This window comes from Monomorium pharaonis, chromosome 4 (genome assembly GCF_013373865.1).
Source record: "Monomorium pharaonis isolate MP-MQ-018 chromosome 4, ASM1337386v2, whole genome shotgun sequence".
NCBI classification, from domain to species: domain Eukaryota; kingdom Metazoa; phylum Arthropoda; class Insecta; order Hymenoptera; family Formicidae; genus Monomorium; species Monomorium pharaonis.
The window spans coordinates 8,376,031-8,402,000 of record NC_050470.1 but is presented as its reverse complement, the minus strand read 5'-3'; the positions used below and the strand labels follow the sequence as shown (position 1 = coordinate 8,402,000).

Here is a 25,970-nt window from a genome sequence, read left to right as displayed (position 1 = left end):
TCATTAACGTACTAACTGTGGTTTATTTAAAAAAATAAATTTAATCATTCAGGATTTGTTGATGTTCTTAAATTAAAAAGAATTACATACTTTATTATTTATTACTACGTTAACGAAAATATGTAATTCTATTTAAAGAAATGTTAATGGTCTTCAAATGATCGAGTTACAGAAAATCTGTATGTATGTGAATATCTGTTGTTGCGCAAAAATATGTCTTTAATTATATCGAAACATAGGATTTAATTATGGCAGACATAATTATTATTTGATCCCACAAATATTTTTCGCTGGAAGATTTCGTGCATAGATACAGCTTCGCGGAATTACTGGGACTCATCTATACGAGAGGAAGCCTAAGCAGAGCTGATGCTGCACTGCGGAAAGTATACAAACTCCGAACTATCACGTCGCATGTCATTACCCCAACCAGTTAACGATGAGCAGCGTATGATTAACGCGGCGATAATCCTGTTTAGAAATTCTTTGGTAGTTTGCGAGCGTAATTACTGATTTTAATGAGCTTGATCTAAGTGACTAAAGCTTCCTTTGAAAGCTTCAAGCATGCCTTCGCATTCTCATGCCTTTTCGTATCTGCCTCCGGTAAGTAGGGACAAACCTATTTCTTCCGCTACAACAAATCGAGATGCGAACGCGATATTATCTTTATTTCGTCCGATGCAACTGGGAAATCGTATTTCCAAAAGAAGCGGGAGATTGCAAAAAATAACAGCCGAGATCCAAGCTAATAGCTCTTCTTATTCGGGATGTTAAATACGTTAGAAAAAAATTGATCGTGTCTACCGTGGAAATGGTGATAGAAATTTATAAACTATAAATTTCGCGCGAATCAATTTATTTGACAGATGTGTCAAAAGCTCGCTTTGTTTCGCGTTACTCCGCCACAAGCGCGGACACATCGCGGAGCAAGTATTACCGCAACGGGTGTCTGAGATACTTGGCGTGACTTTTACGAAAGCATGTTGAAAATTTAGGTTCAGCGGTACACAGGCAGGTTTCCATTGCTCACGCGTTCGCTCTTCTCCAACGTCACGAAACTTAGCAGGCACTCCGTCCGTAAGCTCACATATGCTCAGGTATGCATATGTGTGCCTGAAATGTGTATTGCGAGCCTGTACGAGCAAACAGCTTCTAACGATGTTGTTAATTAAATAAAATATGGAAAATGCGTGGCTGGTTTTAACATGTGCGCGAAAAATGAGCAAATTTCAAATAAACCTTTAATACTTTAATACGTTTGTTAATGAAAATTAGCAAACAGAAATAAATAAATGAACTCAATCGGAGAGATTGCACCTTGCCATAACCATCCAAAAAGCTCAATTTCCCTGAATGTGGTTTTTTAATTAATATATCTATTTTCCTTTGCAGTCCGAGTCCAATAAAAATAAAGTAGATTTACGTATAAAGAGAGAGAGAGAGAGAGAGAGAGAGAGAGAGAGAGAGAGAGAGAGAAAGAGAGAGAGAGAGAGATAGACAAAGTTACATAAATATACTCTAAAATATTCAAATGGACATTATTCTATTCTATTAAGTATGATAATAATAATTACAATGGCGCGTAATATATGTGAAAATCCGCATCAATAATTATTATTAATTGCGCAACAAGCTAAATTGTCAATACAATATTATTTCAATAAACAATCAATTGGCATTAAAATGCTGTTATCTGCTGGAGTAATCCCTCGGATATGATAAGGCTTAATGGCCGATTAACTCGCCATTAACAAACACGCGGCTACAAATTGTACGCACACACAACATGCCCCGCTAATTACTCTGAATTAAGCTGCATTCGTGACAGGGTAGAAAGCAGCTTCATGCCCGCCGGAGTAGTGAAACGTATAACGCGATCACTTTTGTCGGTCCTTCCTGTCTCTCTTTAGAACCACGACACCCAACGATCGATAAATTAAGGTGGGCAGAACACAACGTCAGGAAATTAAGTCTAAACTTTACAACCGGTGGAAACTCGAATAAATCAATTATTTTTAGATATTATAAAAATCCATTATACAGCGAGAGTCTCGTTAAACAATTATCTCTCTTAAATGCGAAAATTTTATAAATTTATTTTTTATTAACAATAATTTCAGTATACTATTACTATTTCCGGTGATTTTATAATATACTTTGCCGGTTTTTTTTTTTTTTAAACAAAATTTACGGAAAAAATGGTTTTATTCTATGTTAAAAGTCAGTATCTATGTTAAAAGATTGGCTACATACAATTTTGAAATAATTTTGTAGAACCATTAAAGATTATGTAAGATTATCTAAGTCCATTAAAGAAAATTATGTAAGATGTTTAAGCATAATGAGTAAGATTGCAAAAAAAGTTCGACATTCTAGCAATCAACTTGAGTGCCCTACATAATTATTTTGATGGTCTAAGATTATTTTCAAATCTACATCTGGCTAAACTTTTAGACAGTAAAACCGTTTTTTCCGGGTAATGAAATGATTTTACCTGCTGTTAATTGGCGCGAATTAACTGACTCTATGTTTTAAATCAAACGACTAGACGTGCATTTCTCCTTTATGAAATGAGAGCAGAGCTACGTTCATGTAGCCATTTCATAGACGCTCGCACTTTAGCTTTATATACATCATAAACGAGACGTCTCGTAAAATCTTGAATAAAGGAAATGAACGTTCAGGGTGAAAGGTGTACTTTTAACCAAAAAAATAATTTATCCTAAGGATTTTATATACGAATATGCGTACACACGCATACATACGTGTATCCAGAATTAACTGTGTATTTAATTGTATACTAAATTGTACCTTTCTTAATTTTGTCAAATGCAAATCATAATAAATAATTTCGCAGTAATTTACAAAGTGAAAGAGAAAATTATTAGAAAACGTAAATGTAAATCCAAATGTACACAAATGAACTTTTCTAATGAATAAAATTTTATTTTGAGTGTTTTTGTGAAATGTTATTTTCATTTCAAAAACTGCGTATATGTGTATACGTGTATGAGAGAATAAAAATTGTTTATTCCTAGTACATGGTATATTTATGCAAAATAAATTTTACATCGTGGTTGTTTATATGGTACTTCAAATTTATTTGAATATGTTCTTATATTTACGGAATGTATCATTTGCGTTAATTAAAGGAAAATTGGAAAGAGGCGAAATTTACGAAAAATTCGATATTGTTAGTTTAATTCTGTTTTAGTATCTCGCGTTTTCATATACGTGCGTGTTACGTTTAACGTTTATAAAATATATTCTAACTTGATTTACTTTTGAAACTAAAATGTCTGCAATGTTCTCTTTCACTGCTCTATCCTTTCCGTCCACAACGCGACTTCATTACCGCAACCGTTTTATTGTTACACATTTTCTCTAACTTCCTTTCCTACCTTTGAGCATGTATGCATACATCACACTAGAGAATTCAAAAATAACAGTTGGACAAAGCCACAATAATGTTCTTTAAAATACATTCAACACGTAACAAAATGCAGAAAATAAACTGTGCTCTCTTAATCGTCGAGAAGTGAAAGAGAAGTCTATCCATTCTAATGTAACTTACTCGTTAAATTATCCATTATACATATACCAAAAGATAACAAGCTTGCTATTTATATTGCGTGGTTGTCGAGATGAAAATCTCAAAGAGTCAAAGATTTTCAACGTGCTACGCACCTCTAATAATAATGGCTTTTTATAACTGAATATCCGACTGAATCTCTCTCGACAAATCGACAAACACGGAATGTGCATTATCACCGCCCTGAAATACCCTTCCGTAGCGCGCGATCGTGTTACGGTTAGTCATGTCTTAGCACGGTGACAAATAATTCCAGCCCTTCAATTGCTGCCTCCGGGCGCGCCACGGTATATCAAACGTTCGAATGTATGCCCGCGTGAAACGGAATCCTTGAATAACCGCGCGAGTGATATTAGAGGCAGGGACGACGCTTAAGCGACGGTCGTAAACGTGTATCTATCTTCGTCCGCCCGTCCCTATTTCTACCCCTCGTAGGAATAAATCCACGTCCGTCTAGCTGCGAACTAGCAGAAACAAACGCGTGATAAATGCATTTGGGGGAGAGAACAGGACCCATGCGGAAAACGGAGCAACGTTTTGGATATATACTATATATATATGTATAAATGAGGAGTGTTGGGGCTACGTCGGTTTTGATAGAGATGCTGAGTAATTCAACGGAATTGTGTTAATTATAAACTAGATGACGCACAAGAGCACCATTATTTCCCGACAAGTGTTCCGTTAGTCGCGCCATTAATTTGGATATCCGCCAACCGGGTGGATTTGATAGAAAATGTAATTTAAAAAATGTTTCAAGTTGGATATTTTAAAAATTACATGTGGAGCTGCGAGAGGCACATCACTCGCATTAATTATGTAAAAACTTAATACTAATGGAAAAAAACTGTAGCCGCGCGCGAATTTGAAAAATTTAATTAAATCATTTAGGTCCTTTTTGCCGACTGATGCTCTCTCACGCCCTCTCTCGTTGCATTCGAGACATCGTCGCTCGCTTTCAACATCCGTAATACGATAAAAGGGTGAAAAAAACGGCGCATCTAATTTGCATAAACTTTATTTTTATCTTTTTTTGCTTTTTACATTTGCTGCTTTCTACAATCTAGTTCCTGTAATGCGAGTGAAACGAGAGAAAGAAGACGGGGGAAAAGCTTCGCTTGAGCGTTCAGAACACGTCTTTGTTCCCCATTTTTACACAAAAATACATTTGTTAAGCGGTACTCATTGCTAGTGGATGCGCAAGTTATGAAATCGTAAATAAAACAACTTTTACAAGTTCGTCTAAGGAAATATTCAAACGCGGCTCACAAGAAATTTTTTTTTTATAACATGACATTTACAAAATTTAAAACTAGTTATATGTCATTGGTTTACATAGACATGGATATTTATATTGTATCGAAATAAAGGGGCTAACAGAGGGAAAATGATTAAAGTATAAAAATATCCGTAAAGTGTTTCGAGATTAAAGAAGATACGTTCTACACAAGATAGCCTTGATTCCGTTGAAATTTGACTCGATTTTGCGGTGTCGGGTGGGAAATTTTAGCGATTATTATAAAACGCACAAGCTCGTGCATGTCCACGAAGAATCTCGCTCTCGCTCCCTAAGATAATCTACCGCCGTCGAGAGATATGGAAATAGCGTTTCGTCGACCTCCGGCTTTTTATCCGCTCCCGACCCGCCGCCGCCGTCATTCCAGCGTTCGCCATCCGAGGATATGGAACTAGGTGTCGGACTTCCACGCAATCAGTCACGATTCCACGACGGATATTACAGGCCCGCTCTACTGGGAATGCGCGGCGGAGAACGGAGACGCTAGAATTCTTGGCGGAGTTGCGCGAGCGGTCGGTCGGTTGGTCGGTCGGTCGTCGAATCAGGCGAAGGTGAGGGTGTTGCTCATACTTCCGGATCGCACGCGCGGCAACACGGTGTCCGCGTGGCGAATGGTGATCTGCCGGACTGCCATATTGCCGGTCAGAAATTGGGCCAGGTTCTCCACGCCAGTGCGAGCTCTGCGATCGAACGGATAGCCCATGGGACGCGCGTCCGGATACTTGCGGTCCCGCAGGCCGCAGAAGCTCGCCGCGTCCTTGCATCCGGTCGATTCGTCCTGCTCCACCTGTACATGTCGCCGCGGGACGGCAAAGCAATTCCTTTAGCGTGTTGCTCTCTTTTCTTTTTTTCCTTCCCTCTCCTCCTCCTCTTCGTTTTTTTTTTGTGCACCCCCCGAAGCGAAGTAACGCGAACGCCTTCCCGTGTACCGGAACGTCGCCGTTAAAAGAGTGGAAAAAAGGGGAAGGGGGAGAGAAAAAGGTGTGAAGGAAGGGTGGAAGGTTTCCATCACCTGGCAGACTGTAAGCTCTTAAGCGCCGCGAGAGCCCGATAAGTATAAAAAGTACTCACCGCGTCACCGGTGTAATCGGATATCATGATGAAGAGGTCCATAGGGAATCCCTCCTTGTTCCCCTTAGGTACCAGCATGTGCTGCGGCCAGCCGCACCCGCAGAAGTTGAACTCTTCCAGGTTATCGCCGCCGATTGGTCTGTTCTCGTCGAGATTGCGGAACGTCCTCTCGAACGGTATAGTTACCGAAGAATCCGTTGATTTACGCTCGATGGTGTTCGATCCCGGCCTCACTGGGGGGTGGACGCGAACGGAAATTTCGTAAAGTAGCGTAAATACAAATAATACAAAACCTCTTTTACCTCGACGCAATTGTTTTTTTTTTTAATAAAAAGTATACGTTCTTATTTCGAGGATTATATGCAAGTGTAAAATTGATTTGGTGACAAAAATTAATTTTTTAACATTTTTTTCCGATCGTTACGTGTTAAAACTGAATTGTATCTCTAACGTGTGGTGTCATTGGGGTTGATATAACAAGAGAGATATTGTTTTAGATATGTTACTCTAAAGGCCACATTAAAATAGAAACAAGTTTATACAACAGATGACTTACGTAGTACAGTGAACTTGTCCATCTCGATCATGAGCTCCTTCTGATCTCTGAAGACATAGGGCAATCCACGTTCGTCTTGCTTGGGTGCGATGAATACACGAACGGTTCCTCGTCGCGGTGCGTTGTTACGATTGTTGGCGACGATTCTGTACGTAAAGTCGGCGTGATCCAGATGGGTGAATCTTGCGAGAACTGGACCGCGAGGAGTGAAGTCCAGACCGCGAGACAGATCGACGTCGCTCTTGGTCCAGAAGGTCGAAAGTAGATTCGCCGGTTGATTCGGAGTCTGCACTCCTACGTCCGTGATTTCTACACCCGGGAAGTCCAACTAAAATCCCACGAACAAACGAAAGAAGGCAATTAAATTCCACCATTTTCTTTTAGCCTTTCAGTCAGAATCCATGATAAACTTCCGTGTAAAATTTCTTTAAAAAATGAAAACCGGAGCTTAATTAAGAGGCGTATTAAAAATGAAGGTAATTTAGAACGAGAAAAATTAAAGAACGTAGAGAAGCTGACGTGAAACTGATTCTTGAATTTCAAAAGAATTCTATCCCGACATTTAAACGACCGTCTAATTACAAGCAATTTAATCTAATGTTGAAATCTACAAGATCGTGAGGTTTGATTATAATATGTTAATTAAATTAGGCCGATTAAATTTGTACTTAGAAAATGTCGAATTTCAAAGATTTCCTCGGAGGGATTGCGATGAAAGAACTCGAAGATATCCTGTGCATTATTCGCGAATATAATTCGGTGGTAAATTAAAGTCTCATTTGTCGAGTTAGCATTTAACGAGATTTCCCAGCATGCGGGTGAAAAGATTGATAAATTCCGACGTGTCTAGCGGTCTCGTTGGGCTAAATGGTTTAGCGAGCTTTTTTTTTACCACCGTCGAGCTTCACGTAATTCCGGGCCACATAGCACGTGTACTTAGCGGCATTATATACCGGTGAACCGATGATATATCGCGGAAGCGAGACAGCTGTGTACACCCACCTGCTGTAGGCTGTACTCGGGAAGTGTATTCTTGTGCTCTAGGAACATATCGTCGGTGAAAGCATGGAATCTGTAGAAGATGGGATCTCTCATGGCGGTCGCCGGTTCTCCCATGATGCTGAAAGTTTCCTGCGAGGCCACGAAGGGAAAAAAAAAAGAGAATAAAATGTCCCGTTTATCATTTGCAGTGTAGCATGATTTTTCGCATCAATTTTTTTAAAGTGAAATATAGGAGCGTGCTCGGAAGTTATATGCGTCCTTTTCTCGAGACGCGACTTGTGTTAAAAGTAAAAAAGCAACGGTTGCTTCAACACGTACGATCGGAAGAAAAATTATTTATACGTATACACAATGTTAAAAAGTAAAAATTATTAATATTGCGAAATCAAGCTTCGGTAAAAATTCCCGCAATTTTTATTTTCGAGTTTTTTTTTTTTTCTCAATTATAGCAGAGATTGCGTATCTCATTACCAAGTAGCGATGATCAGGGTCGTGGCAGTAAGAGATGGCGACGTGGCCGAGATTATGAAGGTCTCCGTATACGTTTTGATTAGGCGAGAGGATACTGGCCTCCATGATGTTACCGAGCACATCTATACCGCCGAACTCGGTCAAAGGCACCCTCTCGCCGCGGGGGCTGATGTAAGCGCCGGTGTGAATGGCCTCGTAGATGCGATCGCGCCATCTCTCCAGATCTTGAAGGTCGAAGTTCAGTTGGTCCACGGGACGGTTGATATCCTTGAGAATGGCGCCGGCGGGGCGGGCGGGCCAAGTGCGACTGGCCACCAACGAGTCCAACTTGGGGAAGTAACCCTCCGGGATTGGCTCGCGCCAATTGTGGAAGCGCTTCACTCGGCCCAATCGGTTGCACAGACGCTCGCAATTGTATCTGCGAAAAGAGAGATCGAGCGAAACCCGAATAATAACATAGGGACCGTGAGGAAACTCTCATCTGTAGCGCCCGAGGCAATATCCGGATATTAGGTTAGTTATTCATATATATATCACATATAAATCGATGACGAGACTCTCATATATTAGACAATAGGAAGACGCTACAGCAGGTAGGCTCTTACTGATATAAATACGCTTTCAGATAATTAATGGTAATAATTATAATGTGATAATAATTTCAGATAATTAATGTTAACAATAATAGAATAATGATAGTTTTATTAATTAAAGCAATTTAACAATTAGAGCGCAAGTCTTAGAGCGCTGCTCTATTATATGCAAATTATAAATTTTAAATTATAAAGGTCTCTTTCGCAGTTTTTGAAACTAATTCCTCGTAATACCCCTTAATTCGCATCTCTCCCCATTTTCCCAGTGAATTCTCATAAGTGCTTTAATGGGCATTTAAATTTACATTTATTTCCGAAACTCAAACGCATAATAATGTTACTCCGTTATTCCGCGCACAAATGCATTTCCGAGCTCGTTCAACAAATATTGTTCGAATAATACTATGCAGAATTGAGACGAGTTTCCCGGGCGATAATAACGATCGAGATCAGAATGTGATCCGGTCGCCTACAACACCTGCGTGATCTCATGCCACGGCGGAATACCCCAATCTTATCGACTTACGTGCGTTTCGCTGGCGTCTGCACCTACCTGGCTTGAATCTGATGATGCATATAGTAGAACAGCTCGCCACGCCGATCCTTGTTAACAATCCTGATGTCGGTCTCAAATGGATAGACCAGATGCCAGTGCCAGTGATGAAGATTGATCCCGATATCTTCTCTCCAATAAGCCACGCGATGCTCCTCGTCAAGATCCGACGCAGTATAATCCCGTGGAATTTCGATAGCCAGCTACAAATTGCGGGGACAACGAGACCATAAAACGAGGACTTTCGCATTCAAAATTACGATATAAAGCGGCTCTTATTAGAGCGGTCTCCTAAATTTATCGCGTTATCACAATTTAACACTAACTTTTCGGTTAAGAGGCATGTTAATGGAAATGCACTGAAAATTTAGGTTCGGATATCAAATGTGCAAATTCAACAGCGCGATCTGAAGTATGTAAATTTTGGAAAATTACAACACTAAACACGTTTCGTTAACTCCGTACTACGGCAAATTGCGAACTACTGTAATGCAAAGAATACAATCGTCTCGCCTAATATCCTTCAAAAATTTAAAACTGAAAATTATTAAGCTCAAAAAGCTCTCATTTACGTAATATTTACGTAGGCGTCGTACGGTTTGCTCTCAAAGAATAAGCTTGCTAATTAAGCTGCATAATTGAGTGACGAGCCTGTTCGTAATTAATGCGTCAAAGAACAAGTACCCTGGAGCCAGGCGGTACAACATTAGCTTCCTCCCTCGCTCTGGCAAATATCCCGCTGTCGACGTACTTGTCCGGAAAAATTTCCGACAGCGGTGGTATCGATAAGTTCTTGGTGTCGGGACGATGCAGAATCGCCACCGAGAGCGCGTAGATGAACATCTGGGTATTGACGCGATCGCGACAGTAAACCGTCACCGAGAGAAAGTCATCGTACGTTCGCATACCTATAACATTAATTGTTGATCAGCAAAGCATCCGCTTAAATCAAGTTTGTGTAAACAGAATATATAATAGTGTAAACGCGAGCCGGTGTACACGGTGCACTGAATTAATTTAACACCGGAACAATGACAGGTTAGGTTCACATTTCTACATTAAATTATTTATTTAAATATGTGAAAAATTATGAATAATAACAGATACGTAAAAAAGTTAACAATAAAAATAAAAAAATGATAGAAATCGGTATACATTTAATGCCGATTGTTCTAGTGTTAATTAATGAAAATTGAATTATAATTAGCTTCTAAAAAGAGACCCTTAATGTGGTCAACAAACATACAGCAACCTTTAAAATAGACCGCAAAAGAAGCAAAATATACATTGAGAAAAAAAATACGTGATATTTGTGACTATAATTGCATAGTAAAATAATTATAGTCAGGAATATCATTTTTACAGTAATTATTACTATAATATTGGTAATAATAAACATATGCTTATGGTGATTGTTTTATGGTACAATTTGCTATATTGAAATCTTTATTTTAAATGTGAAAAAGTTCAAAAAAAGGTTTAGATTTGATTGCTTTACATATCAAGCTTACTAATCTCCATTTTGATTATGGCAATTATATCGTAAGACCAACATTATAATTATAAGTACTTTAATATAGTTTAAACAACTATAATTTATATTGTTGAATAACCATAAAAATATGATAGTTGCGTCCAAAAATGACTATAGAATATTATAGTAACATTATGGTTACTGCAATTCTTTTTTTCTCGGTGTATATAAGACAAAAATATATGGATGAGACGTAATACACTAAGAATAGAGTCGGAAACAAACCCATGAAGATGTCGATAAGTCGCGCGGCTAATTTTCGGTGCTTAGGGATGAAAAGGGAGAAGGGTTCTCGACGTCCAAGTTGAAGGGGGACGCTCAAGTCAGGTAGACTGATTTGCTTCACTGGAACTTTGCTCACGGTATCATCGGCGAAACGATTCACAATTGCGGGAGCATTCTGTTGCCGAGACTCAGGCTGCAAATTTATTTAAGAAAAAAAAATTGTATATCCAAAAATTCGTATCCGATAGAATCAAAACGCTTCCCCTGTTTGAAGCTCTTTCTCTTGAACTTTTACGTGACATAAAACAAAATATATTTCGTACTGCTGGAGAATTCTTACGTTTGAGAAATAAGAATACGCAAAACGAGAATTGAACTTAAGAAAGAGGTCTCTTTTACTTTGTGAAACTTTATTAGAAATCTTACGTTTCCCGAAGCGTCGCGCATTACGACCTAAGGCTTAATTTTAATAGGTACTACCGGCAAGATTTCAAGTTCTGTACTGCAGAGCAGCATCCAACTAATATCACGAAATTCAATATTGATACGCAATAAGACCGTCAAGGATAGGGCTTACCAAGTAGTTAGCTGGTACATCGAAAGCGACTTTGTTCTCTCCCTTGGGCACGTACACCGGCTCTGCCGGTCGATCAAACAGGTACAAGATGTCCGTTTTCTTACTCATGTTGAATAGCAATGAGTGCGCGCACTAAAATTCGACAAAATCGATCACGCGATTCGTACTCTTCGAAAGTTGGTATCGAAGTGTCAAGAGCGGAAACGAGGAGAATAAGCGCAACGTTGTTCCCGAGACAACGTACGGCGGATCTTTGCGTAGCTGAGTTTCTTGATGCCTGCATTTATAGGGGAATCACGGAGGATACGATGGTCTGTCTGACGATAAACGATCGTCGCCTTCGAACGACCGCAGGATCCGTTCATGAAATATGGGACAATCCCGTGCACGAACACGGGAGGGATAAGCGACGAAAACACCGTGCTTAAACCGGATCTTGTGTGTGCAGGTTTTCCTGTTCTCGGAGGAAATTGATAGCGATTAACCAACAACGTTCCGCAAATAAGTTGGTATTATTTTGTCTATATATACATGTATATATAGACAAAATAATATATAAAGATTACGTTTATATTATTATACATAAAAAGTAAAATGTTTATTTAAATGCATTCCGTATCTGTGATATATGTCAATGCGACATAACATTTGTATTTCGAGTATGACACTGATCGCAACAGGCTAATTATTTATACATTGATTAAACATTATTACTTATGTATAATGCAGTGCAAATGATAATCTATGACATATGATGTTTTGGCATGCAGCCGTTCAGTGTAGCATAATTTATTTTCATTAAACAATAAACAAGTCTCTAGCGTTAATTGAACTAATCCTCTCCAAACTGTCTGATATATCCGATAATAACAGATATACATTAACTCTCTTTTTTATGTACCTACAATAAGATCTAAATTTAAGATATTTAAAAATTACAGTTTTATAAATTTTTTTTGTGAAATATTTATCGTTAAATTCAAGATTGATAGGGAAAGAGAGGAATTTTGTTTTGAATTCAGTTACACACCGTAATCCAAATATGTGCAAGTGCTTTTTATTGACTGTGCTTTTACATTTTGTTCGTTTCACTTTGAGAGCCTTTAATCTCTCGTCACGCCGATATGTTTCTCGTGAAGAGAAATGATGATATTGCACTTAAAGATGCAAATACTAAAAAGTAAAACGGGACTGTACAGAAATTTTATTATATCATACGATATGTATTAATAAGATGGATATATATATATATACACTTAATGACATTAAAAATTATTTTCAAGATATACAGGGCATCGCAAAGAGAGCATCGTTACTATGAATGCTAGAATCTGAATTGAAAAAATACTATTTCTTCCAATGGAGCATTTCCAACGAGTTATAAATAAGTGATAGTTTTGAGACACCCTGTATGTAAATATATAGAATACTTATAATAAATTGAACAAAACGATTAAAGAAAAATGTGCATGAGGCAGTATATATATCTCTGATCTTATAAATCTCCTGTCTTATGGAAGATATTGTGATAGTCACGTTATTAATAAAATACAATTATTTATGATTATAATAATGATAAAATTCTTTTTATCCGCTCGCTACGAATATATATATTTTTTTTTTATATATCTATATTCGACAAACGCATATACAATACATTAGATTGGATGAAACCTGAAGAAAAGGAAAAGAAAGAAAGAGGAAAATACTAAATTAATACAACATGTATATATTATCCAACACTCGTTCCTGTGATATTCTTATCTCCCGAGCGTCGTCACAATTTATTAGCTCATAATCTGCGTAAATCATAATTCTTACGTCGCTAGTATCGATTATCTCGCGATTCCCTCCAAAGGGAATAAGATATTCTCCTCTCCCGACGGACGTTTCGCAAGCTTGCGCTAATGATAAAATCGATATGATAATTAATCGGAATAATCTAGACAATGGATCTGTACGCGATTGCTACGTCAAGCCGAGTAGAAAAAGAGAAAAAAAAAAGGAATAAAAGAGAAAATGGATTTTATTCCATGTTTTGTAGTTTCAGCCCAGCGAAACTTAACACAGAAAAAAAAGTTTTCAAGTTTGAAATAACTAAATAAATAAAAATATCGATAAACGATGCAAGAGATAATTCAATTTAAAAGATAACGAAACGTCGAGTAATGATATTTAAGTTAAATACACGGATTCTCGGACTAATCCAGAGCGTTGATTTTTCGTTAGCGAGAATTTAATTGAACGCCAACTTTCTTGTTTTTAAAATTAAATTCTCTGGTAATCAAATAGTCTCAAAATTAAAATCCTATTATAAAGTACACTTGGACTTAAAGAAAAGGACAAGGTTCTGTATTTGCCCGCCTATCTGTAGCTTCGCAGCTCAATATGCAAAGTATCGAATCGATTCTAAACTTTAAATCGATAATTCCCCGATATTTTTGCCACGGAAAAATCGACACGATCGAGTTTCTCAGAGAATCCCATCTAAAGTATCTTACGATACATTCTGCATAATAATAATAATAATAACAAATAAGGAGAAAAGTAGAGAAAGAAAAAGGGACTCCGACATTGACGACACTTGCGGGAGTTACGGTAAAGCTCCAAAGAACGTTCACCGTTCTGCGGCGCGCCTTCTTCTTTTACTCCTCTTCCGTCGTCTGCCTCTCCTTCGTCTTCTCACAACTCTGCTGCTGACGGCGGGCCTATCGCTGTTCGCACCCCTGCGACTTCGGACCGCTTGCGTGGTGTACGGGGTCGTCGTCAGGCTGGACTCGAATCGCGGATTGTACACGCATCGCGAATCATCGCGGCAATCCACCAGCTGCGAGGTGTATCCGGAACATCGCAGATCGTCGTGACAAACCACCGGCGAATCGCCGACCCATCTCCCGTGGCAGATCGAATAGGTCGACCGACCGTGCCGATTGTTGCTGCCAGCAATATCGGCCGACAGCTTCCACTTGCCGATGCCCACGTATTTGTCCAGACTCTCGTTACCCGGGCGCTCCACGCAAATCCACGAACCTGCGGTGATTTTAATACTCGCTCACCGTGCTTTTTACTTTCGGTCGATGGCATTTTAATTATACACCACTGACGGCTACGAATTAATCCCTAGTTCTTAGTTCCTCTTTATCAACATATAATTCCAACGGGAAAGGTTCAAAATTACCAATTCTGTAAGTGTGTACTTTTATTCGACAATTTAATATTTTTAAATTAATAACTGCATTTCTTTAAACGTTTGTATATACATATAAAAGCAGTTGTGATTTGATGTCACTCGATAGTCATAATAAGAGAGATGAAATGATTAAATCGAAAGGTGGTGAAAGCAAGACGGCTAATTTAGCAGCGGCACGGAGATATAATAAGTGAGTCATCATCAAAACAACTTGCTTTCGTCCGCAGATTTCCACGTTTCATGGCTTATCTGCTTTAGATACGTCGCCAACAGGAAACAACCGTTATCTCCACCACCGCATCCACTTCATTCGGTCGATTCCTTCGCGATAACAGCTGACGTAGAGCGGCGTCGCGGGAGCTACGCTCTAATTTACATGGCGTTACGTCGCGCAACCACGGTGGTAGTGCACGTTAATTGAGACTAGATCGAGTCGCTTCATTTCCACGTTGGCGGCGCGATTCGTCATTATGCGAATTTCATATTCAGAATTTGCGGAGTTCAGATTCCGTTAAAAGCGCCCCGCGTCTTATTACATAGCTCCGGGTAAAAGATCCTTTTGGCGGGGACAGCGTAATCAGACTTGTACGAGTAATTACAATCACAAGTCTAACACGATATTTCTCGTCATTTTTAAGTTACGGAGGTAAAATATTCAATAATTATGAGAAGTATACTTATAACAATATACACAGAGAAATGTTTATTCTACTGCTAAGAAAAGCCATTCACTCAATTTACTTTTTTAAATAATAAGTAATTATTATCTTCAAGAAATATTTTCTTGATAATATACTTATCCCAAATTTAAAAAAAACTCATTATTATATAATTGAAAAAAGAACTTATACTTTTGCGAAGAATATTATAAAATTGAATTGAAGCAAAGTCAAAGTAATAAGTAAATCAAATGTTTACTTTAATTACTAGGATTTAGAATATATTTTAAATAAATTCATTACTTATGACCAATTTACAATAGATTTGTGAATATATAAACTTATGAATTATTTAAAATAAGCGATGCTTATTTAATTCAAGTATACGTTTTTTTGTATGTACACAGAAGTTTATTTTAAGTAAATCTTACTTGTTTCAAGTAATATGAGTGTATTTTAAGACTATTTATCAAAGAGATATTCTTTGCAAAAATAACCGTTACTTAAAAGAAAAAACATGAGAAATTGCTTTTCTTAGTATGAGAACAAATTTTGTGTATAATCCATTTCGATAAGTCCTATTTCGTAAAACGTATCACGTATACACGAATCTCGATGTTGTCAATAAAAATTATCAATTAAAATTAGAAATAATAGAAACAAAATTTTAGTGATATTTAGAAAGTCCCCCCTTTTTTAAATATTTATTTATTTACTTATAAATGTACGATTTCTCGAATGTCGTGTTTCGCGCAATATAAGTGAGAATATCAAAAAGTTAAAATTAATATTACAAGTTGGAAACTTGTAGCCGGGCACGCAGGCTGAGGAATCTTGCTTTTATCATAACGTCAGGCGAGGGAAGACTTTCGCAAAGCGATAATTTTTCGCTCGAAGCGTAATCCCGAGTTTTACATACCGCCACGGAGATGCGAACCGTTTTTCGCAAGAAGACAAGTCTATTGTCTCTTCGAAGCATTATGGTTACAAAAAACTTGAGCGCGCGGGGCAAGGACTTAACCGCGAAAAAGAATGGCCGGTATGCGGAGCATCCGCCGTTGTTTTTCCTCTTCCTCGTTGTAATATATACTCTGTTTTTATAAGCTCCCCCAGTGTTTCACTTAAGCATCTGATATTCATTCTTAGCGTAAAGACATAACTCAAAGTTTCTGATTTATTCCAACGTTTCAAGGAAACGAGTTACTTGAAATTTTATAATATTAAAAGTATTTCAATTTAAGGTTTGAATGTGCATGCAAATAACGATGTCACAGAAAAAGCGGTTTTGCTAAAATACCTAAATATTTTGTTAATTACAGATTTGAAAATCACTTTGTTAGACCAGGTTATTCGAAATAATTACGTGAAAAGCTGAAACATGATGAACAAAGCTGCAGGAAGTTTTGACATTTTAGCAATTAATCTAAATGTCCGACATGGTTATATATTTTGATGGTCTAACAAAATTACTTTCAGATTTGTATTTATTTTTAGACACTTTATCAAAATTGTTTCGTCTGTGCGTTAAAAGCAATTGGTTCATGTTTTACGGATTAAGAAAAATATGAAAAATAAGAATTAGAATTAAAAGTATAAATACACATAATAAAATATACATAAAAATGATACATTTTGATTCAATTAATCTTCATAAAAGAAAGAGATTAATTTTAACATTGTAATAAATTTAGAATCAAGAGGAAGAGGAAGGTCACGAATATCCGATATGCATATTCCATATTTGAATCTTCGATCTCGATAATGAAAATAACATTTTGCCAAAAGGAGCTTCTATTTTCGAGATTCATAAGATTAGGATCAGTTATCGGGGCGCGGGCGTATTATTATACGAACCTTGTGAGAGCAGACTCGAAAACTTCCTGCAGCCCCGCGAGACCCACAGAATGGTGAAGGGAACGCAGCTGCCTCTGAAACGTGTGTAATATCGGTTTTTTTATATTAAATATCGCAAAGCCTGGAACAAAACGTGCATGTTCCACGGCATGTTTTCGTTAGCCACCGCACACACCACATACACCCGCTGTATAGCGGAACCCAAAGGGTTGCCTCGCTTACGGCCTTGCTATAAACTTGCTTTGCCCGCTCGGCGCATCGTCACAGGGGAGTCTCGATACCGCGGCGCGATGTTTGCTACGTGTTTTGTAACAGGTCGGAGCACGACCTGTCGAATTAGATCCTCGGCATATCAGCGATTCTGTCTCGGTTATAGCGAGATTAAAAATGTATTCCCCGGGATGTTATTCCTCGCCCAAGCCCGGGGAGCTTTTAATGAAATTGAAATCTTGATGCTCGATCGCGCGAAGAGGTAATAAACTTTGAAAATTAAGGGCGTCAACTTGTTACTCTTACGCGCGAATATAATTTACCCCGCGTCATTAATATACGTATAAAATACGATTGGAGATCCTTAATTATCATTCGACGACGCGGTATGATGGTGTAGAACAGGAATAAATGTACCATTCGTTAAACACATCACATTAACACGTTGTATTCTGCCGGAAATCTATCTCATTATGTTACTTATTTAATTGAGTAACAATGGACAAATATTCTTAATTGAATCGAAAGAATAAAATACACCGGCTTTTACACCGATAAACGATAGATTTTGGCAACGTTCATTACGCGAAAGGAAGCAATTTTAAGCGATTTCGCGCTTTAATTTTCCCACAAATTCGTTCTTGTTCTATCTACTTTGACGCTGCACCAATCGAAGAAAACGGAAAAAGACGTTGTTTCTGCAGCGCGAATTGGAAGCATGTGCAGCAAATCGCATTTCGCACGAACCCGAAGACTAAGCGCAGGGGCTTGACCTACCTTTTATCGGCGATCCTATTCTTGATCCTTACATCCGTACTGTTGCCGTCGCTCGGGGAAAGCGCAAGAAGCATCACACCTGCGGCAAATGAAAGGAAATCGCCTAGGATCGAGCAACGGTAGACAGATGTCAAGAATTTCACGTCGCGGGAGAAGATACAATCGAAGATAATCCGATTCTTCTTATTCTCCAGAACGGGAGATGCTTGAGAAATGTAGGATCATTATAGAAACTAGGAAAACGTAGGGAATATACAAGAAAACAATTTTTTTTCCTCGTACTTCAACCTTCTCCACTGTAATTTAATATTTTAATTAATCACACGATAATTGTCGCGAATTTTATTGCAAGAAAAATTATTGTCTGATTATTTTAGCATTTTTTTTTTTTTAATTATGTGTGTGAAATGAAAATACGGCTGACTAGTTACGTTGTACAAATTAAACGAGTCCCGTCAAATATTAATTCTCGCTGTCCGTATGGAAATATTCCGATTAAAGTAAAATGCGACTTATCTCCTTGTGTCTGATGTGAGATCGATCGTGAACTCACTTTTAGCATGCGGCTGCGAGCGAATCCTGGCGTGGCATTTCTCGAAGCTGCGGCACGTCCTGACCTGGTCCAAGTGCGGACAGTGCTTTCCGCCATTCTTTTCCTCGATCTCGATCACCCGGCTGCGCCTTTGAGTGCCACTTCCGCATCCGTTATCGCACGGGGTCCACGGGCTCCATTCGCTCACCGCGCAGTCGACCACTGTAAGGAGGGAATGAGCGCGACGTTAAGAGATCTGGCCATCTGGTCGTTTCTCGCAGACAAACGATAAAATTGTCTCGAAAGTGCCGCGTTGGTAAAACGCGATCGACAAATCGATAAGGACGCGCTTTGGGCTTCCTATCGTTTAAATCCTCCAATTTGACAACGCAATTATATTATCTTTTAATTAGGAGATATAACTTTCCATAATGAAATTTTAAAGCTACGAAACATACGTGTGTCTAGAAAAATTCAATCAAGTTAGGATCTTAGCAGAATGACTGCAAGACAATGCTTTGTGCTCCAAGTCTTTGTCTTTATTAACACAATAACTGTCTTGAGTCTGGAGTTTTAAATTGAAGAGCCATCTTTTATTATTAATTACAAACTATTGTATAATATAATGAAAGTATTACTAATTTAATTTTTATACAGGCTGTTTCCTGTGACTTGCTCATTCAGAATATCTTTGTTGTCTTTAATGATACAAAAATACTAAAAGAAAAAGTATTTGTTTCAAAGGAGCAAATATAATAGGCAGCACATTTGTTTCATGCTTATTACTTTACAATTTTTCATTAATGTAGTGGGGTGTAGTAATGTAAATAATTCATAAAAAACTCAATCTACAGAATATATATATATATTACTCTTAAGATGACTTTAAATATAAAAAAATTTACAATGTGAGTGCTATCTACGAATTGCATTATTATATTGATGAAAATATCGCTAAAAGCCATCCCATTAACAAAAATATTGATGCTCTCTAATTGATGCTCTCTAATCGAGAAATAATCGAGTTACAGTAAATATTCCACACACCCGCGCGCACACACACACGCACACACAATATAAATGTACAAAAGTACGTAACGTTATGTAATAATAAAAGATTTAAGACTGTCTTTGAAATTACATTCGTTCATTCTACTAAAGCCTCTTTTTCCCTGATATTTTACACCGGATATAAAAAGCAGCTCACCGAAATAACGATTTATATGAATGTTCTTTCGAAACGCATTTCACTGTGCGTTGTTACTCCGCACCTTTGCCGGGAAAATGAAGAGGCAAAATTTGAGATGAATAAAAATGTGATAAACGCGGCAATCACCGATGCTCCTCTCCATTAAGGAGCGCGTAGGACGCGAAGGGTGAAAATTCATTTAACGTGCTCCATTTTGCGCTAAATGCATCGAGAACAAGTATCGCGACATAAAAAAAAATGGGACGATCGACGTCAACGGCGTTAATTAAAACGGCGTTTTAATTGAAATACTACGAGCGATAATTATTTTGCGCGCCGAAATTTTAACGGTTAAGAAAAAAGTCGCACAATTAACCGAGCGATATCTTGTCTTCCGTTGGACGACGCAACGATTTGGAAAATACAATTCATTCTACACTTTCTAAATTGTTTCTTTCCCACGGCAGAACGTCATTACGCAAGCAAAGTCAAAAGGGCAATTAGAGAAAAGCATTCGCATAAACGGCACTAAACTTTGCTCTTTCATCTTTAAAATAGAGAGAAGAGATTTATTTCGAAGTGAAACTGTAATGTGAAATTTATAATAAACAAGGCGCATAATGAGAATATGAAAATTACACATCACGCGAATTAATAAAATTAAATTAAATACTTTGCACTAATTTTATATATTCGCATTTACGATAACGCAAATAACGCGAATAATTAAATGATGTACCTTATTAATGTAATTACTGTAATCGCAACATTTGTACCTCCCACACGCACACATATTGATGTATTAATATAATCATTAGCATTTTCAATTTTCGCGTTTCCCATTCCTCATTTTCCAATCAGTGATAATTTAAAGATTTATTATACGACCGGGCGAGCAGTCACAAATTGTGGGAGGAATATTTTATAATCAACCGTATGTGTGTGTGTGTGTGTGTGTGTGCAGCCGCAGCTGTTGGGTAAAATTCGAGCTGCATTTTGCATCAGACTACTAGCGAGCGGTGAGAACTGCGGTGCGGATATAGACTACTTGTTTATTGCTTCTTTTGCAGTTACACGGTGTTTATAGTTCCGCGACACCGTACCGTCGGTGGCTCTCGCGATCGGATGCCGGGGACCCGGTGGCCCGATCGATTGTACGCTCGAACTGAATTATTTCGCGTGCCCGCCGGTCGTCGGACGGTACGGCGAACGCGAAACGGTCGAATGACACATACGCGACGTTGGAGATTCCCACCCGGCAATACGCGAAGGAAATAATACACTGTCACCGGTCTGTAACGATCAATATAAGATGTCACATGCTGCACGGAGACACCGTCGCCGAAACTTGTGCGCTCTTCGCCACCCTGCAGGCGGACGGGAGAATATTATACGTGCATTTGACTTTCTTCCCCGGAAGATAAATTCGCAAAGTTACTGTCGAAGTATCATTAAGCATGGTGCACGGACGTTTAGACGTACGCGATCATTTTTCGTTTTCCAGCCTGTCCTCCCTTTTGTCTTATTTTCCCCAAAACGTTTCGCTCTTGTTATAGAATCTCGAAGCCACCTTTTCTTGACGCGTTAAAAATGACAGGGAAGCCGACGATAATAAATAAATTCGCGTCGGGAATGGATTACGGACGTCCGTACTGCCTTCGCAAGTGCGCAATCTTTACGTTTCTACCCTTATTGGCCGCCTGCAAACCGGATGCAAATCGATCGCAGTAAGTACGTCTCTCGCGATTCGTCACGAATCCCTTTACAAAATATGTAAATTCTCGTCCCGTTTGAAAGCTATTACCGGCAAGAATAGAGGATTATCCCGCTTCAAGGCGGACGGCTTTGCGTCACTCAAGATACGATTTCAGCCGCAACTACGGCGCGTTACATCTTCAAGTCGGAAGGAGGGGCGACACTTCTCCTCGTCCGGCAAGCGTGAATAATCGCTGCGAATTCGGCGCAGCTTTAGCTAGCGCTTCGACGAGCGCGGGATTTCCCCCTCGCAGCTTCAGCAAATGGCAGAAATTAGGTGATTAAAGATGAAAGTTCCGACGAGATGGAGATGAGAATGCAGTCAGACGCAACACACGAAATCACCATTCCTCTATCTTCGGGGGAGCGCCTCTCCACTTTACGAGAGAGAGACATTTCGCGCTTTGTAATTGACCCGCAGTAAACAATAGGCGCGCATAAATAGTGATTTTATTTGACGTCGTTCCCGTTGTTTAGCGAACAATTTAATCGCGCCTACCCATCGATTATTTGGCAATTAAACCGGCAATACAGAGGCATGCTAAACGAACGGAAATGTGAATTGAATAACATTAATCGCTTTGCTATTAACAGACGTGTCGTTCGACGAACCATAAAATTTCAAATGGCTGCATGTGCACCAATGTAGAATAATTCGACCGTCTCTTAGGCAAATGTATACGGGTAATAAAAATGTGTTATATATTATAAAATACTGCGATAGTGTGCTGATGCTTTATATATATGTATATATAACAGCAATTGAGTGCAGATAATGAAATATCGTTGAATTTCTAAATAATTGTAAAAGGCAAATTTATTCCTGTTTAACTGTTTTAATGTTTAATACAAAAGATATTAAATCAAGGTCTATCGAAAGCACTAGCGATCGCGTTTTTGCAAAAGGTAAACATATAATTCGGTAACATCATTATTTTATACATTATCCCGTAAATACATAAAATATGAGCAAAGAGGAAATTCAGTCTATAAATTGTGAAGTATATTTACGAAGATATTCTTTACCTCTATATATACTTTGTCGGAGCTGATCTCTCGGTCAGCGTTATCATCTTTACATAGGCAATATACACAGCAGCAATAATTCGTCCGATTTTTGCGTGGGATGGTTTCCCTACAGGCCATTTCTTCAAAATGTGAAATACACGCACACGGAGTACTGTGCACTTGATATATATATATATATATATATATATATATATATATATATATCTTTTCCATTATTCAAATTTGTTTTTATATTCAACTGCCGTCTGATAAAAATTAGTGTGCGAGATATTTTAATTAATTCTAACAAATGAATAATTTCTCCGTGATAATTCAATTTCCTTAATAAAATTTTTTGTCGTATGTACTGGAACACTCTGTACGTTGATATATTAATCAGTGTTTAATGATACGCGACACAATCATTTGAAGCGTTTTGATCATCGAGAGCACGTCGGTTTCTATTAAATGCAATATATCACGTCAGACTAATAATTGCTCGATATTTGATTAAATTCTGACGAAACGTTGTGCAACATTGTGCTGATGCTGGAGGAACGCACCATCAGCATCTTTTTGAGCGGTCATGTGTAGTTGCTTTGATCGAAAATTGGAAGAGGATATTGGTTTTAAAGGCATTGTACAAAAAAAAAAACGAATCGCATATCGCACGTTGTTGATACATCGATGTGTGAAGAACGAAAAATAATGGACTCTTCGCCCGACAAAAACACTTCCGTGCAAAATTCCTCGTGAACAAAATACTCCTTCGATACGAACGCGATACCGTTAATATTAGAAACTTTCGCGCTGATAACAAGTCGCTTAGTGAGCAAATTCTGTGTAAAGCGCTAAAGCAAGTACGTTACTTACACAGGAAACGTTTTTAAGATCCAACGTAATTCTATGAAATTCGAGACATATTGAGTGTGTATGTGTGTGTATATAAGCGCGTAATTAACGCAGATAAATAGAGACGGAGACCGTCGTCTATCAATTAATCAACGCTCCGGACGATTTTCTTTTAAGAATTGATTATTTCTTCGACGTTTCCAAGTTTGATTAACTGATGTATCGAAATTTTTTATTTTATACTTTAATTTTTCCAGCTTTTTGTTATAAATGATTATTTGGTAATATTAACTTTATAATCGAATATTGATTTATTTAATTTTAATTAATAAAAGCGTCAATTATATCTTCATTACCTCTTTTTTTATGTTAGACATAGTAGTACTGCTTATCATAAAACTTTTTGCAATTAATGAATATGAAAAAAATATATTTTTAACTTGTATGCTTGTTTGCATGTGTGCAGCATTTATGATTCTATTGTATTTCTTGCGCAGAGAAAACAGAACGTCAATATGTACTTCAAATGGGCACAGAAAATTAAATCTATTGTGGCTGAAAATGAAGTTTCCTAGCTCTGCGACCTGGCCGAATACGCATAAAAATGGGAAAAATAATTGTTTTCAAATTGAATTTAAAAAAGGTAATCGTCTATATAGACAAAAACAATTTGTTTTTGTAATAAATTATTCAAGTGTTAAATTATTAAACAATTTGTTTTCGTAATCCATTATTCAAGCGTTAAATTATTCTGTGCTTTTGTCCATCCTCTTCTTCTTCGATCAATTATCATTATCCATCGGTAACCCACAAATCCCCTCCGTACAAAATCGCCGAATTACGTACCGCCGCAGGTCTCTTTGAAGTCGTCGCAGCAATCGGCGAGCTTGAGACACGCGTGGTCGCAGTAGCACGGCTTGTCGCGAATCGCGCGTTTGTCGATAGAGGGGATCTCGTTCGACTCCTTCTGAATGACACAGCCCGAGTCCCTGCCCTGGCAACAGAGCTTCGCGGAGCTGCAGCTGCCGGCGGCGATCCCGTCAACGGTCAGGGAAATCAGCAGCGTGGCGACGACGACGATCAGCCTGGCCAACCTGGTCGCGTCCTTCCTCCACATTCTCCTCGCGATTCCGCGACCCTGGCGACCTTGCTCTCACCGCCACCCACGACGACCTTGGATTATTGTTGCTGTTGGTTCCGCCGATGGTCGTGGAAGCACCACGCACGTGTACCGTAATGATGTAATTCACGCTCGTCACGTTACAGCGACTCGTCGTGCGCGCGATTGATCGTCATATTGATCTACCGGCCTTGCGTTCCGAGATATCGGTTCCTAGTTCCTACGCGAAAATAGCTCCTTGGTATTAGCGGAGTTCATACTCGGAAGCACCAAGTTTATAATTTAATGCCCCTGCTGCCGACATTTACCGACCATTGAATCGCGCGGCTCGGCGAGAGCGCACTTTACATTCGCACAATAAAAAAAAATTCTTTGTATTTTTTTTTTTAGAGGTGGTTCTTAACAGAAATAAATAAAGATAACTGTTATCTTTTATTGTTTAGGATTCTCTAAAATTTTTTTACGTATATTTTCGCAGTTAATTAAAACGCTTTATATCATTATTATCTCTGACTATCGCGTTATACTTATTCTCGCGAATGGGTCGCGGAGGGTTAAAAACGAGACACGCATCCGGTCTCGGGTTCTTCACGCACCGCCACACAACCATGGGACGACCCTGTCGCGGCCGGACCCTTCGACGGAGGGTGTCGCGATCCAACTGAGCCGAGTTTCAACCCCGCGAGCGCGAGAAGAACGTAACGAGGCGCGCGCGCTATGTTGCGCCTTCGCCGAGCCGTCGTCCTTGCTTTTCGTACTCTCGGCGCACCTCCCACGGGAACCGCAGCAGCCGGCGCCTGGCTGGGGCGCATGCCCCGTCTGCTCTCACGGGACGCCACGATTTAGTGCCTGCAGCTTTTAATGGAATTTAAAGGGCAACAATTCGTACCACCGGTAACTTACACGAGGCGTATATTCTCCCCGGTAACTGTCGGATGCCTTATTCCGCGTTCATTTAGCAGATAAATACGACTTGCGATAATGTTGAAAAAGATCGGTCTTATCGACGGAATCAACTTGTTTTTACATCTTTAACATTCAGAAACATCGAACTATCTCACACGCACAGAGAGCGAGTGAGAGAAAGAGAGATTTTGACGATTTCGGAAAACATCTTGTATATAAAACGGATAATAGCTGACACGTTGCATCGTTATCGATGTTATTGCACAATGTAGGATTTGAGTGAATGCTATTGTTGTCAAAAAATATGAAGAATTGAGGAAATAAATTTCATCACGTTCACTATTATTTGTTCAGAGAGAGGATGTTGCAAAAATGGAAACGCGTATTTAAAAAGTTAATATCTGTCAAAATTCGAAAAGCCGGAAAAACATTTAAAATATATTTAAA

General features: G+C 38.6%; 2 protein-coding genes across 2 annotated transcripts; both read right to left on the bottom strand.

Annotated features, from left to right (window-relative positions):
* Nucleotides 1-4,594: 4,594 nt before the first annotated feature.
* LOC105835497 (phenoloxidase 1) lies at nucleotides 4,595-12,251 on the bottom strand. Its single transcript, XM_012678839.3, has 9 exons — nucleotides 11,472-12,251; nucleotides 10,895-11,087; nucleotides 9,820-10,043; nucleotides 9,136-9,338; nucleotides 7,990-8,407; nucleotides 7,519-7,647; nucleotides 6,517-6,844; nucleotides 5,961-6,193; nucleotides 4,595-5,676 (listed from the first exon to the last, which is right to left on the bottom strand). The coding sequence occupies exons 1-9, from the start codon at nucleotides 11,577-11,579 to the stop codon at nucleotides 5,431-5,433; spliced, it is 2,082 nt and encodes a 693-aa protein (XP_012534293.1). The 5' UTR covers nucleotides 11,580-12,251; the 3' UTR covers nucleotides 4,595-5,430.
* Nucleotides 12,252-12,512: 261 nt separating this feature from the next.
* On the bottom strand, nucleotides 12,513-25,379 carry LOC105835498 (somatomedin-B and thrombospondin type-1 domain-containing protein). The gene is made up of 5 exons (XM_012678840.3): nucleotides 24,344-25,379; nucleotides 18,715-18,915; nucleotides 18,162-18,240; nucleotides 17,175-17,248; nucleotides 12,513-14,501 (listed from the first exon to the last, which is right to left on the bottom strand). The coding sequence occupies exons 1-5, from the start codon at nucleotides 24,612-24,614 to the stop codon at nucleotides 14,089-14,091; spliced, it is 1,038 nt and encodes a 345-aa protein (XP_012534294.1). The 5' UTR covers nucleotides 24,615-25,379; the 3' UTR covers nucleotides 12,513-14,088.
* Nucleotides 25,380-25,970: the final 591 nt, after the last annotated feature.

Excerpts from the sequence above, each read along its gene's own strand:
- LOC105835497 (XM_012678839.3), bottom strand. The coding sequence starts at position 11,579 with ATGAGTAAGAAAACGGACATCTTGTACCTGTTTGATCGACCGGCAGAG. Across the intron at positions 8,408-9,135 it reads CATCATCAGATTCAAGCCAG|ATACAATTGCGAGCGTCTGT; the intron begins GTAGGTGCAGAC and ends CTCTTTTCGCAG. Across the intron at positions 6,845-7,518 it reads CCGAGTACAGCCTACAGCAG|TTGGACTTCCCGGGTGTAGA; the intron begins GTGGGTGTACAC and ends GTGGGATTTTAG.
- LOC105835498 (XM_012678840.3), bottom strand. The coding sequence starts at position 24,614 with ATGTGGAGGAAGGACGCGACCAGGTTGGCCAGGCTGATCGTCGTCGTC. Across the intron at positions 18,916-24,343 it reads CTTCAAAGAGACCTGCGGCG|TGGTCGACTGCGCGGTGAGC; the intron begins GTACGTAATTCG and ends CCCTCCTTACAG. Across the intron at positions 17,249-18,161 it reads AATAGGATCGCCGATAAAAG|AGGCAGCTGCGTTCCCTTCA; the intron begins GTAGGTCAAGCC and ends CACACGTTTCAG.